This window comes from Macaca nemestrina, chromosome 5, assembly GCF_043159975.1.
Source record: "Macaca nemestrina isolate mMacNem1 chromosome 5, mMacNem.hap1, whole genome shotgun sequence".
NCBI classification, from domain to species: domain Eukaryota; kingdom Metazoa; phylum Chordata; class Mammalia; order Primates; family Cercopithecidae; genus Macaca; species Macaca nemestrina.
The window spans coordinates 107,179,661-107,192,806 of NC_092129.1; the positions used below are offsets into that span (position 1 = coordinate 107,179,661).

Here is a 13,146-nt window from a genome sequence, read left to right on the forward strand (position 1 = left end):
CAGTATGGCTCCACGTTATCTTTGTGAAAGGAGGAGTGTATTTTGATAAAGAGCAAGGTAGGTTTCTCCTATTGGCTTCAGTTTAGATGGATGAGTATTAGCTACCTTTAAAAACATATCGTTCATGGATTTCTGCAGTTAGAGTATAGCAGATATTGCAAGATGGAATGAAATGATTTAAATCTCACCTCTCCCCTCATCAGTCTTATCTAAAGGAATTCATGTTAAAGTTGCCATTACTTGGTAAACTTGAGGAACAGTTTTCAAATTTCCTGGTCTTAGGACCCCTTTATGCTTACTAAAATGTATTGAAGTTCCTTTATTTGTGTAGGTTATAATCTATTGGTATTTACCACATTAGAAACTTAGCATATAACATGTTAGAGACCTATTAAATAATACTAATAAACTAATTTCATGTTAATATAAGTAACATTTTTATAATAATTATTCCCAAACAAAACAAATCTGTGAGGAGCATGGCATTGTTTTACATTTCTGTGAATCTTTAATATCTGGCTTGATAGAAGAGACATTTTCCTATCTGCTTCTGCATTCAGTCTGTTAAGACATCACATGTTATGTGTCCTGTGGAAACCTCCACCATGCATTCATGAGAAAAAGTGAAAAACAACTAATATAGTATTATTCATAAGTTTTATCTGAGGGACCTCCAGGGGTGCCCAAAACATACTTTGAGAACAGCTGAACTAGATACTACTGTGGACTTTTTTTTCTAACTTGATAGCTAATTATAAAGTAATACAATAATATTTTTTCCAATATAATTTTATTTAGATTGTGAATATTGTTTATTTACTGAAAGACTAATAAAAATATTAGCACTTCATATCATGGTTTCAAATGCCGGTATAAATTAAGTAGTATTTTGAAGTTGTTCCAAAAGTGCTCACACTTTTTATAGTGGGTAGCTTTATTTTATGGTTGAAAGGTATTTAAAGCAGCAGTTGGAATTTTGTCTTTCTCTCTGTAAGATTTTTAGTAAATTATGAAATTCAGCATAGATGTTAAGTGTTCTTAAATTTTTTAATAACCAACTATCAGTTGTTTTTAATTCTTAATCTGGAGATTTGCTTTACATCAAATATGCAAAACATTTTATACTTGGATGAATTTTTTTATTGTTGCTCAAAGATTTTGAAAATTAAAATGATAAACTGAAACATACTATATTTGTCTTTTACATAATAGGTGAAGTATTACAGACACTTAGCACCTGATCACTTGCTGCAAATATGTCATCGACTAGGACCTCTTCTTGAACAAGAAATTCCTCAAAGTGTTCCTGGAGTACAAACTTTATTAGGAGCTGGAAGACAGTCTTTACTACGCACAAATAAAAGTATGAAAATTTTCTCATAGGATTCAGACATTCTTTATCTCACTTTTGTTTTTGTGTTCTTTGTATGCATAAAAATACATGTGTTTAATAGGCTGCAAGCATGTTGTATGGAAAGGATCTGCTCTGGCTGCGTTGCACTGTGGAAGACCACCTGAGTCACCAGTTAATTATGGTAGCCCACCCAGCATTGGTGAGTTGTTTGAGTTCACTGCTAGTAAATAGCATCTTGGTAAAGAGCTTTTGAAAATAAAAAAGTTTTTGGGTTACTGTGGTATTAGAGAACTTCATATTATGTACATCTGCATTCAAAAAGGAAAAAAATAGATTATTTTTCTTATTAGTAGTTTTAATAGTGAAAAAGTCATGTGTAATTAGGGATTGTGCACATTGCACCTTATGTAGGCCAGTTAGCTCATTGGTATTTTATTTTTACAAAAGTTCCATATTAAGGTATATATTATTAGGTCGAGTTAGTAGAATCAATATATAATTCAGATTAGTTATAATGGTAGGAGACAAAAATAGTTATCTTTTTAAAAGCACAGTACTTTTTTTTTGGCTAAAGTTTCAAAGAGGGAGTACTGATGTAAATATGTCTTCTTGAGATGCCTCCTAGGTTCATCCCTTTCCCATCTGCTACTACCAGGCCCTTGCCTTACCTGGATTAATACAGCATCATCCAAACTAATCTTGCCTGGGGTGTCATCTCTCTCTCTCTCCCTTCCAGTATAGTGTGTAACACTGTAATAGTAACCTTATTCAGGTCTACCTTTGTTGTGTCACTCTTCTGCTCAAGATAGTATAAAGAGGTCAAGATATTTTAATAGTGTTGTACTTTCTCTAAGTGTACTCCTAATTTTCAGAGACCTTCAAAGTTCAATCATAGCTTCTTTTCCACTCTCATGTTCCTACCTAGCGAGGAATGTTATTCTTTTTTCTTCCACCTGCTCAAATCTTACTTCATTCTTTCTTTTCCGGATACTTCTTATACAGATAGTAAGTTTTATATGACTTTGATTTTTCATTTATATATATATGTGTATCTCTTTTTCTATCATTTTACTTGCAACTTTCTGTTTCCTTTTATTTCTTTTAAAAATATAAAAGGGGCTTTTAAAAATACAATATGACAATCTTTGTGTTTTATCTAGAACATTTAGTTATTTACATATAATCATGGATGTACTTGGGTTTAAATCTACTATCTAACTTGCTGCTTTGAAGGCAATTCCTTTTTCTCTAATTGCTTCTAAGATTTTTTCTCTTTCTGATTTTCTGCAGTTTGAGTATGATATGTCTTGATGTTAACTTTTTAAAAATTTGTCTTGTTTAGGTTCTGGAAATGTCTTTTATTGACATTGAAAAAATATCAATCATTATCTTTTACAATAACCTCTCTGTTCCATTCTCTCTCCTTTCCTATGAGACTTAAACACTTTATCTGCTTTGTTATCCTTTCTTCTATGTTTTACATGTTTTTGACTCTCTGATGTATTCTGGATTGCTTCCTCTAACTTACTTTTCGGAGATAACCTATGTGATATCTGCATGGTGGGTAATCATGTATTTTTTTTAAAAAAACAAAAGATTGTCTTGTTTAAATAATTTTAATATGTAATCTTGCTGTAATGAACAAACATTAACAAAAGATTTTGAGAGACGAGGGTATATTTGTACTTAGAAAATTATTCTAAGGTGGTATAATAGGTTTCCTGAAAGAAGGGAAAAATAAAATATTATAGGAGTTTTCCCATTTAGGAAAAGTTTATTCTGTCTTTGAAAAACTATAGATCCATATAATAAGGAGAACATGTTATGCTTGTTCTTTCAATACATTATCAGATCTGTGGTAGGTAATGAAAGTGTAAGAATGATTGATGGTAAATAACATTTGCTCTGTGTGTAATTCCTATATGCCAGACACTGTTCTAAGAGTTTTCTATTTATTTACTCTTTTAAAACCTTAAATGTTCTATAGGTAGGAACTATTATGCTTATTTTACAGAGGAGACTGAAGCATGGAAAGATTTTGGTAACTTGACCAAGTTCACACATGCAGTGAGAAGTGAAGCCAGGATTCAACCCAGACTGTTTGACTCCATTATGCTATGCTTTATTCCCAGTAAACTAAATTTATTAATAATAATGCTTAACTACTCAAGAAAATTGGTGTTAGTCATTTTTTGGAAAAGGGTATCAAATATTTATAAAAGTCAAATAAAATATTTTAGGTCACATTATTGATGGTCAGATTAGTAAATACTGTTGACAGGGAGAGAGGAACATTTGTCTTCCCTTATTCACAGGAGATACATTCTGAGATGCGTAGTGGATGCCGGAAACAACAGATGGTACAGAACCCTATATATACGTATGGCAAAAATACCTTGGGTTTTGCATCCAAGCATAGAAATGTAATTGATTCATTTAGGTAACAGAATTAATTGCCAAGCAGGTAATTGATGTACCTTTCTGAAAGACTATTTTATTTTTAGGGTTTAAGATAAATTTTTTTCTCTCCTGTTGTGATTTTCAGGAAGATCTTTGCTTTATGTTAAGAAACACCTGTAATGAATTGCCCATTTTGCCTACTTTAAAAAAGTGTATTTACATATATGTTTTGAAAGCACTACAGAGAAGCTAGACTGATCAAAATGGTTCAACTTGCTTAGTCATAGTTTAGTGTCTGTGTTTTGCTAGAGTTCACCATGGTATATATTTTGTTTTATTGTTGCTATAAAGTTATGAACAGGATGGTGATGGGAAGAAATAATTCATCAGTCTTCTTGCCAGAATAGTTGCCTGCATAGTGGTACAATATATTATTTCAAGCTGTTACAGTATGGTTCAGAAGATTTAAAAAAATACATACGAATGTTTGTAGTACTGACTTATTTCTTCTTTTGTTGAGTCTTTGCCATTTTCTGTCTGGCTACCTTTAAAAGTTTTCTTTGCTCTTTCCTTGGTCGGTGTGGTATTACCAAGTATCAGTGGAGGTAAGAAAAAATTCTTGACATTTTAGCTTTTCTTAAGATACGTATATAGATTTAAACGTTTAATATAGATCCCAAATATTGAAATTTTGACACATTTGGGGTAGTAGTTGTTTTTCTTTAAATAAACTTTTAATTTTGGAGTAAGAAATTATTTACTGAGAAGTTACACAGATGGTTTAAAGAGCTCCTGTATACCCGTCATGCAGTATCCCCAAATGTTACACTTTTGCATTACCTGGTCTGTTCCTCAGAACTACTAAACCAACGGTGCCCTCCTGTTAACTATACAGCAGACCTTATTCATATCTCACTAAGTTTTCATACTAATTACATTTTCTTATTCCAGGATCTAGTCCAGGACACCATACTGGACATAGGGTTTGTTAATTTTTTATTGGACTTCTTACTGTAGTTCAGAGGATAATTTTAGGTTAAGCTGGTGGCAAAATTGGATTTTCTTAGATATTTCAAACCGTGTGGAAACTATTGGACCTCTTGAATATCTCACATTCATCTCAAACTTAAAAATACCTAAAATGTAATTTTTGACGCTCTCTGAACCTTGTTATTCCAAGCCAGAAGCTTGGAGATAATTTTATTTTAGATTTACTGTTCATTTCTTACGTCTATTTAATAAATAATACCTGTTTATTCTACTTTCTTGAACCTGTTCTCCATTATCATTGCCACAGCCACATTTCAGGCCTTGGTACTTCTTGCCTGGAGTCCTACATTATTCATTCACTCGCTAAGTAAATATTGTATATCCCTAATTATAGCTGGCACTGGGCTAGGGTCTGGAGTTGCAGATAAGCAAGAACAAGGCCTCTGCTATCTCAGAACTTAAGCGCTGCTTAAGCCCTTGCCCCTAGTCTATTCCTGTATCCCAGGAGTCAGGTTCTAACGAGGGTTTCTTAACCTTGGCACTGTTGAGACATTTTGGGCCGGATAATTCCTGGGTGTAGGCAGCTTCCCTATGCATTGTTGGATGTTTATTAGCATCCCTGGCCTCTGCTTGCTAATTGCCAGTAGCATCCCCACTACCCCCTTGTCACAATTTAACAAGTCTCCGGACATTGCCACATACCTCCTGGGCAAAATTATCACTGCTCTAAACTTTTTGAAATGCACATATCATCATGTCATGCCTTCTCCTTTCCCCCATTGAGAGTGACTGAATGATAGTGTCAACCATTTTAATGTGACATTATCACACAAGGCTGACCTTTTCACACTTTTCCTGCCGTGTCCTCACCTGCACTTTGTGCTCTAGCTTAGTACAACTCTTTGGCAGTTCTTAGAATCAGCTATGTTGGTTTTCATTCTTTTGTCTCCTCACATGTTTTATTTCTCTCTGGAATGCCCCTCTGTTTTCTGTACATTCTGCAAGTATCTGTTTATTCTTTAAAACTCAGATGTTAAACTGGGCAGAATTAAGTGATTTTACTTATTTCTACTATTGATTTTATCAAATGATTATGGCTATTTACCTTTGTTTCCTCTAATATACTTTAGGTCCTGGAGGACAGGCATTATGTTTTATCGCTCTTTAGAGACCCAACTCTTCAGCATTAGTAAATATTAAATGAAAAGTAGTAGGTAGTTGATGAAATTGATACACTGGGATGTGACAAGTAAAGTTCAAAGGTGGGTAAGGCATTACAAAAATGGAATGAAGGTTGGTAGAAAGAAGAAGAGAAACTTGATCCAAGAATGGTAAGAGAAGATAAAATCACCAAACCAGAAACTGATTTTTAAGAATTAAGGTTTATGAGTAGACTGGGTTATCAGTTCATTACACTTGGAATGTAAAATACATACCTGTACAATTTGAGAACCCACTTGAACCTGCCTCAGTGTTTTCTTATCCTGTTTTATTTTATTACGTGCTTATAATTCCCAACTACTTTGAACCTTTTAGTCTTTGATGTAAGTTGTGAAAATTGAACTAGAACTCAGTCTCAGCAAGAGACCCAAAGTGGTCCGCTGCCTTCCAGTGCTCTAGAACCTCATTTAATACTGTTTTCAAAAGCAAAGACCAAAGATCCCACTGATCTGTTATTATTACTAGCTTGTGATTCTTTTATTGTGGTAGAGAGATGTGAGTGTGTACTTGGCATAGCAGCATTTACTTCCAAAGGTATTAGTGAATCTTTGGTATTGTCCTTTCTCTTACCTCCATACCCACATTATGCCTGTTTTCAGATATAGTTTATTCTATATTTGCTTATACTTCAGTAATAAATGTGCATGGGTAAGGGGAGATAGGAAAGAAGAGACCTAAATACATTAAAGGGATTTTTAAGGTTAAATTTAGAAATTGTTTTAATACATGTTTATCTTGTGAAAAAGATTGTAATACATTAAATTAAAGCAGTTTTTGCTGATTGCTTTGTTTGCATTTTTCTTACATTTGACATGTTAGCAAAGTAAACTTCTTACCTCTAGGTCTTTCATTTGTCATCTTTTTTTGGTGTTTTGCCTAGGTATTTCCATTATTTTATTTTACTTGTTTGTGGAGGGTTGCTATTAAGTTCTGCAGTTTTGGGTGAGGATAAGGAGTTTTGAGAATCCTGATTCTTAGACATATTTGAGTGTAAGGAAAAAACTTTGACTTGAAAAATAGCTTTACTACCCAGACATCCAATTAATGCTAAGAAGCCTTGCATTAAAAAAAAAAAAAAAGTCTTAAATCTTGTCTACATTTACAATTTGTGATTCTCTGAGAAAACTAGTTTGAAAACAGTCACTTAAAGCTAGATGCAAATCTTTGTAGAGAAGACTCTTCTTTCTCACCTTGTGCTGTATTTTGCCATATTTCCAATATTGTGTTTGAATTACTCTGTAGCTGGTAATTTCTTAAATGTATTCAATCAAGGTTTTTTTTTTTCTTAGACTCTTAGGTTTATATTTTTCCTCCTATTTCTTACATAATTATTACAATGATTTTTATATTACAAATATGTGAGATTACATAATTTTAATATATGTTAACAGTTACATATAATTCAGCAAATTATAGGATATAATATGTGGGGTTTTTTTCCTGTTCATTTATCTTTTTCTAATATGTTGTATTCAGTTATTCAGTGTTTTTTCTTTCCATTTTCTTACTCAATCCATACTTTATTCCTAGTTAGGTATCTACTCATCACTTATTTAAATATGTTTATTTTAACCTATTGTTTCTCAGTAACCATTTTTACTTTTAGAGCTCATTTTCTTATGTTTTTCTAGTCATAATTTTAGTCTTATAAAGGTTTTATACTTTTTTTTTTGTTTAATGATTGTTGACTCAGTTATATTCTTTTTTGTCTTGGTCTTTGTTTTTTAGTGTTTTCCCTGAATGATCTTCATATTTCTATTTGACACAGTTTTTGTTGTTTTATTAACTATTTTCTCCCTAGCCCCCTCCCTTGCTTTTCTATTTCCTCCCTTTTTTTGCCTCTTAAAAACAGGTTAGCTGTGAGAGACTGTCAAGGTGTATTGGCTTTTTTTTTTTAGGGAAATAATGTTCATTATGCCAAAGTATCAAATGTATAAAATATATATTTATTTTTTTTCTTCTGCTTAAATTTCTTTTCAAATTAATGGTTGACAAAAAAAGGGGGCGGAACTTTGAAGAAATGAAACTCCCTTAGGTGAGTTTAAATTGTTGCTTTTGTAGCTAGCTGTGTTTTAATTTCTTCTGTAACTAATAGGATAACATTTGGTTTTAGGTTATAGATGTGATGAGGGATATCCCCTCCACTTTGTATAAAACATCTGGCAAGCAATTCCAGTAGTAATTAGAAATCACTAGCCATTTTCCCTTTTAGTTTGTATCACCTATTTTTCCAGAGTGATTATTGGGTTTGATTTTGTTAAATATTCATATCTGTGTATGTGAAGCAAATTATGATATTATTTTCTCATAAGGTCATGACTATTTTGAATTTCTTCAGGGATCCTTTGAAGTTACATATTTCAGTGTTTTCCCAGACATCTTTTGGACCTGGGAAGTCCATGATCAGATTGGGCTGAATAGATATTTTTATAAACAAAGGAATAATTTGTTCAGCTCTATAAAGAAGCCTCAGGGGGAAAATTGGTCTCCAACAAAAGTCTTTTAAAAAGTAAACAAAAACTGTTGAGTTAAATTAACTTTTATGACACATGAAGATTTGATTATTTAGGGACAGTCCATATCGATGTTAGTATAAAATACCTTTGAATTTGCAAAACATTTTGTCTCATCTGCTTTGTATAGCAACTCTTTAAGATAACCCTACATTTTTAATTTAATTTAATTTAATTTTTTTGGAGATTGAGTCTTGCTCTGTCGCCTAAGCTGAAGTGCAGTGGCGCAATCTCGGCTCACTCCATCCTCCTCCTCCCAGGTTCAAGCCATTCTCCTGCCTCAACCTCTCAAGTAACTGGGACTGCAGGCATGCGCCAGCACACCCGGCTAATTTTTGTATTTTTAATAGAGACGGTGTTTCACCATGTTGGCTAGGCTGGTCTCGAACTCCTGACCTCAAGTAATCCACCTACCTCGGTCTCTCAAAGTACTGGGATTACAGGTGTGAGCCACCATACTCAGCTGATCCTACTTTATTAATGAGGAAACTGAAGCTTAGGAAAGCAGTAACCAATGACATTATATCTCTGTTTTTGTGTGTGTATGTATGCATGTACCTCAGATCTTATGCTTTTAACTTTATGTCACATTTATATAGCACCTTTTTGCCTTCTCTGAAATTATGTGTTAATGTGTCAGCTCTGTCCATTTGTTGATTTGGGAATAGCAGTTGTTTGAATTTTGCCTTGGTATTTGAACTCTAGACCCAATGAAACGTGGTGTGTTCTTTCAATTTTTACGTAGTATCAGATAGATACTTATGAGATCAGGTATTTACTTCTTTGAGAAAGTGTTGATAATTTTGGTGTCAAGCTGGTTAATTTTTTTCTAAAATGAAATTTTGTTTTCAGAGCCCTTTGATTTCTTTTGCAAAGTTAGCTTTTGCTTTTAGTTATATCCTTTCCAATTCATTCTCATTGCAGTTAAGAGAAAACTGCAGTGAATTATCCCAAAATAAATCTTACTATGTATGTTACTGCACTCTTTTCTCCCTTAAAACTTCAACTCATAATTGCTGGAATTTAGTCCAAAATACCTAACATAGCTTAGAAAGCGTTCTATATAGTCCGCCCCCCTACCTTCTCGTCTCTTCTCTTGACACTTGCCCTTTCTGTGCTCTGTGTGCAAGTCAATCCTGACTTCTTTATGTTGCTTGAATGCTGTGCTTTTTCCAGCCTCAGACTATTGCACATGCTGTTTCCTCAACCTGGAATATGCTCCGCTCCCATCAGCATTCTGTGGCTGTTCATTTTTCAGGTCTTAATTTAAATGTCAGTTTTTCAGAGAAGTTTTCCCAGACTCCCAGATATCCACTCCCCACCCCCAATGTGATTAGAACCCTTTGCTATAGATTTCAAGATTCCCCTATACCTTCTATTTGATAACACTTAACATTGTTGTAAGTCCTTGTTTCATGTCTTTCTTCCTTGCTAGACTGCAATCTCCATGAGGGTAAGTACCATGTCTTCTCTTTTTCCCTCTTATATCCTCTAGCTCATATTTGGCTCATATAGGTGCTCTATAAATGTTTGTTGACTCAAAATTGAGTGATTAAAATGTTTGACATTAGGACCCACCTAACTTAAAAAATGTTTATTTAAAAGAAAAATTGTTATTAAAATAACTATAAACATTTAAAAATATTTAAAACTGAAAACATTAGGTCATTGTGTGTTTTCTACTTGAAGTAGCATCAGACTGGTTTCCAGGAAATAAAATAGGAGGAAGATTAAATACTATTCCTAATAATTATCATATCTACCCTTTTTATTAGTGCTCTTTATGTCCTTGGTTCATGAAATTTTTTGTTTAACTCTTGGAATCATCTTTTCATTTTCTGTATTTTATTTTAGTTTAGTATTTGGGTTTTCCTTTTCAGACATTATTCATCTTTATGGTGTCTGCTAAATATTAAAAACATAATATGTTTCAAACAGGAGGTGCAGCTAAACACCAAAATTGAATATCTAGAGATCTGGAAAGTAGCTGCTGTGCATACTGATTATTTTAGTTATAGTATTAAAGCAAAGAGAGAAGCTCTCGTGGGTGCTATGTTACTCAGGTGACTATTTCCCCTTACTCTTCTATTCCCAGTTACCTGTCCTCCTTTTTTTGTAGACAAAAAGGTGACTACAGAATTACCTTTTTATGTTGTAGCCTGGTTCTTTGTACTTTAACTGAAATTGGGACTGTCATTCATTATAGTTACCATTATGATGATTTATTTGTCCTGTTTTGATGTTGGTTGGTTGCTACTTGCTGGTACAGTGTGATGTAGAGACCAGATGGTACTGTAGAAGTAAACCAACGTATATTGAATAATTTCCCAGAATTATCTCTGGCCCTCGATTTATGAGTATTTGGTTGTCATTACTTCCTTGATACCTGTGTTAGTAACGGGTCTTTACATTGTGGCTCTATAGTGAATTAAACATTCTTCCTTATACGATTCCCTCCTAAATAAAATGGAACCTAAACTATCTTTGACATGTTTCTCTTTCAGTTCAAAAATTCAATGGAAAAGATTACACAAACAAAACTTACAAACAAAATTGATGGCCTGCTTTGTAATATTATCTTACAACTTGCAAATCAAAACTGATGTGAATTCTTCCTTTATAGCATACCGTTTTTTCAGTCCATTTTCAAATACGCAATTGTCATTCTCTGTAGCATAATATGCATTCATATACTGTAATATGCTTAGGCATTAGTGTTTCTTTTTATGATTAAATAAATTTAAATTCCTTGCATCTTTATCTCTAGGTTTATTTTTGTCAGTCTTTGAATTTAAGCTAATCTCTTTAGATATTTTAGAGTTTTCATATTGCTTTTTTGAATTCCTTGAGGTAGATTGAGTTATAAAAAATTAGAATGAACGTATGCTCAATGGAGAAAGTTTAGAAAACAGAACAGCTCAAAAATTAATCAGTCTCACTCCTTATCTGCTATACATACTTTGGCATGTTTTCTTTCAGTCTTTCTTTTCTAATATTGCTCTACATAGGCAGCATGTAATAGGTAAGGGTATAGTCTTTGGTACCAGACTGCCTGAGTTTAAACCTGGGCTCCACCTCTAGTAAATTACATTTTATCCTTTGGTTTCCTTATTGGTAAGGAATATCTGCTTATTGGGGATAATGGAAGTACCCACTTCAAAGGATTGGTGAGGATTAAATGAGAATATATGTAAAATACTTTGAATAGTGCCTGGTATGTAGTAAAACACTCAGTAAATACTAGCTGTTATTCTCTAAACTTGCTACATAAGAGTGTTCTGTAGCGTTTTTCCTCTCCTTGTTGTGTACTGTATTGTGACATTTATACCCACATTATTAATTGCAGCAGATAAGACTTTTTTTTATCATCAGATTCTTGAAGTCCTAGTAAAAACCTCTCATAACTCTAAACCTTCGTTGCTTTCCTCTTCCTTTGTAGCCATTTTCTCAAGTGTTTGATGCCTGGCTTTAGCATAACTTCTGTTAGAAAGTTATGATTAGCAATTTTTTTTTGTGACCCTCACTCATATTTCCTTTTCATTAGAACATTTTCGTGGATCTCTAAAATGAATAACATTTCAAGTAATTTTATGCCTTATTACTTTATGCCACACGATACATTTATCTGATAGAAATTCTGAAATCACCAACACCATATATAAACAACTATTTGGACTTTTAATGGACTGATGAACTTGGAAGGTCACTTTTATAGACATTGCTCTCTGATGTCTAGTCATGAATATAGCATTATTTTCTTGGAAAATCTAATTATCATCTAAAATTGGAGATGGCATGTATGAGGGGTAAATCAGTTTGGAATTTGTTTTCATGTACTCTTAAGTTTTTATCAACTTTTTTTTTTTTTTTTTTTTTTTTTTTTTTTTGAGACGGAGTCTCACTGTGTTGCCCAGGCTGGAGTGCAGTGGCCGGATCTCAGCTCACTGCAAGCTCTGCCTCCCGGGTTTTTACGCCATTCTCCTGCCTCAGCCTCCCGAGTAGCCGGGACTACAGGCGCCCGCCACCTCGCCCGGCTAGTTTTTTGTATTTTTTAGTAGAGACGGGGTTTCACTGTGTTAGCCAGGATGGTCTCGAACTCCTGACCTCGTGATCCGCCCGTCTCGGCCTCCCAAAGTGCTGGGATTACAGGCTTGAGCCACCGCGCCCGGCCTTTATCAACATTTTTATAGTTCACTCAAGTTTAGTGTCAGAGTTCCAAACTCTTGTTTTACGGTGATAGTTATTAATTGTATATGTAGAAAGCCAAAGCCTTTATTAATACAGGTTGTGGAGATTAAAATGAAACCTGGTACTGATTATTTAGAATTTACTCCCTTTTATTAATTTAGGAATCATTTCTGTAGATGTTAATTAGAAATTTTAATTACTTTTGCATTTTATTTACAGAAAACCTGGGAGCTTTCCTTCCAAGTGTCTTCTTTAATTAGAATCACAGTATAAAACTAGTCAAGACCAGCCATGGTGGCTTGTGCCTGTAATGCCAACACTTTGGGAAGTTAAGGTGGGCAGATCACTTGAGGCTGGGAGGTCGAGATCAGCCTGACCAACATGGCAAAACCCTGTCTCTACTAAAAATAGAAAAAATACTAGGCATAGTGGTGCACACCTGTGCACCCAGCTACTCAGGAGGCTGAGGCATGAGAATTG

General features: G+C 33.8%; 1 protein-coding gene across 3 annotated transcripts in view; it reads left to right on the top strand.

Moving 5' to 3' along the window:
- PHI (pleckstrin homology domain interacting protein) overlaps window positions 1-13,146 on the top strand; it is a 137,903-nt gene that overhangs the window by 16,213 nt on the left and 108,544 nt on the right. For all 3 annotated transcript variants that reach the window (XM_011767434.2, XM_011767433.2, XM_011767435.3), the window contains exons 5-6: window positions 1,213-1,363; window positions 1,455-1,553. In XM_011767434.2, coding sequence (XP_011765736.1) covers window positions 1,213-1,363; window positions 1,455-1,553 — 250 coding nt within the window. The remainder of the gene's footprint in view (window positions 1-1,212; window positions 1,364-1,454; window positions 1,554-13,146) is intronic.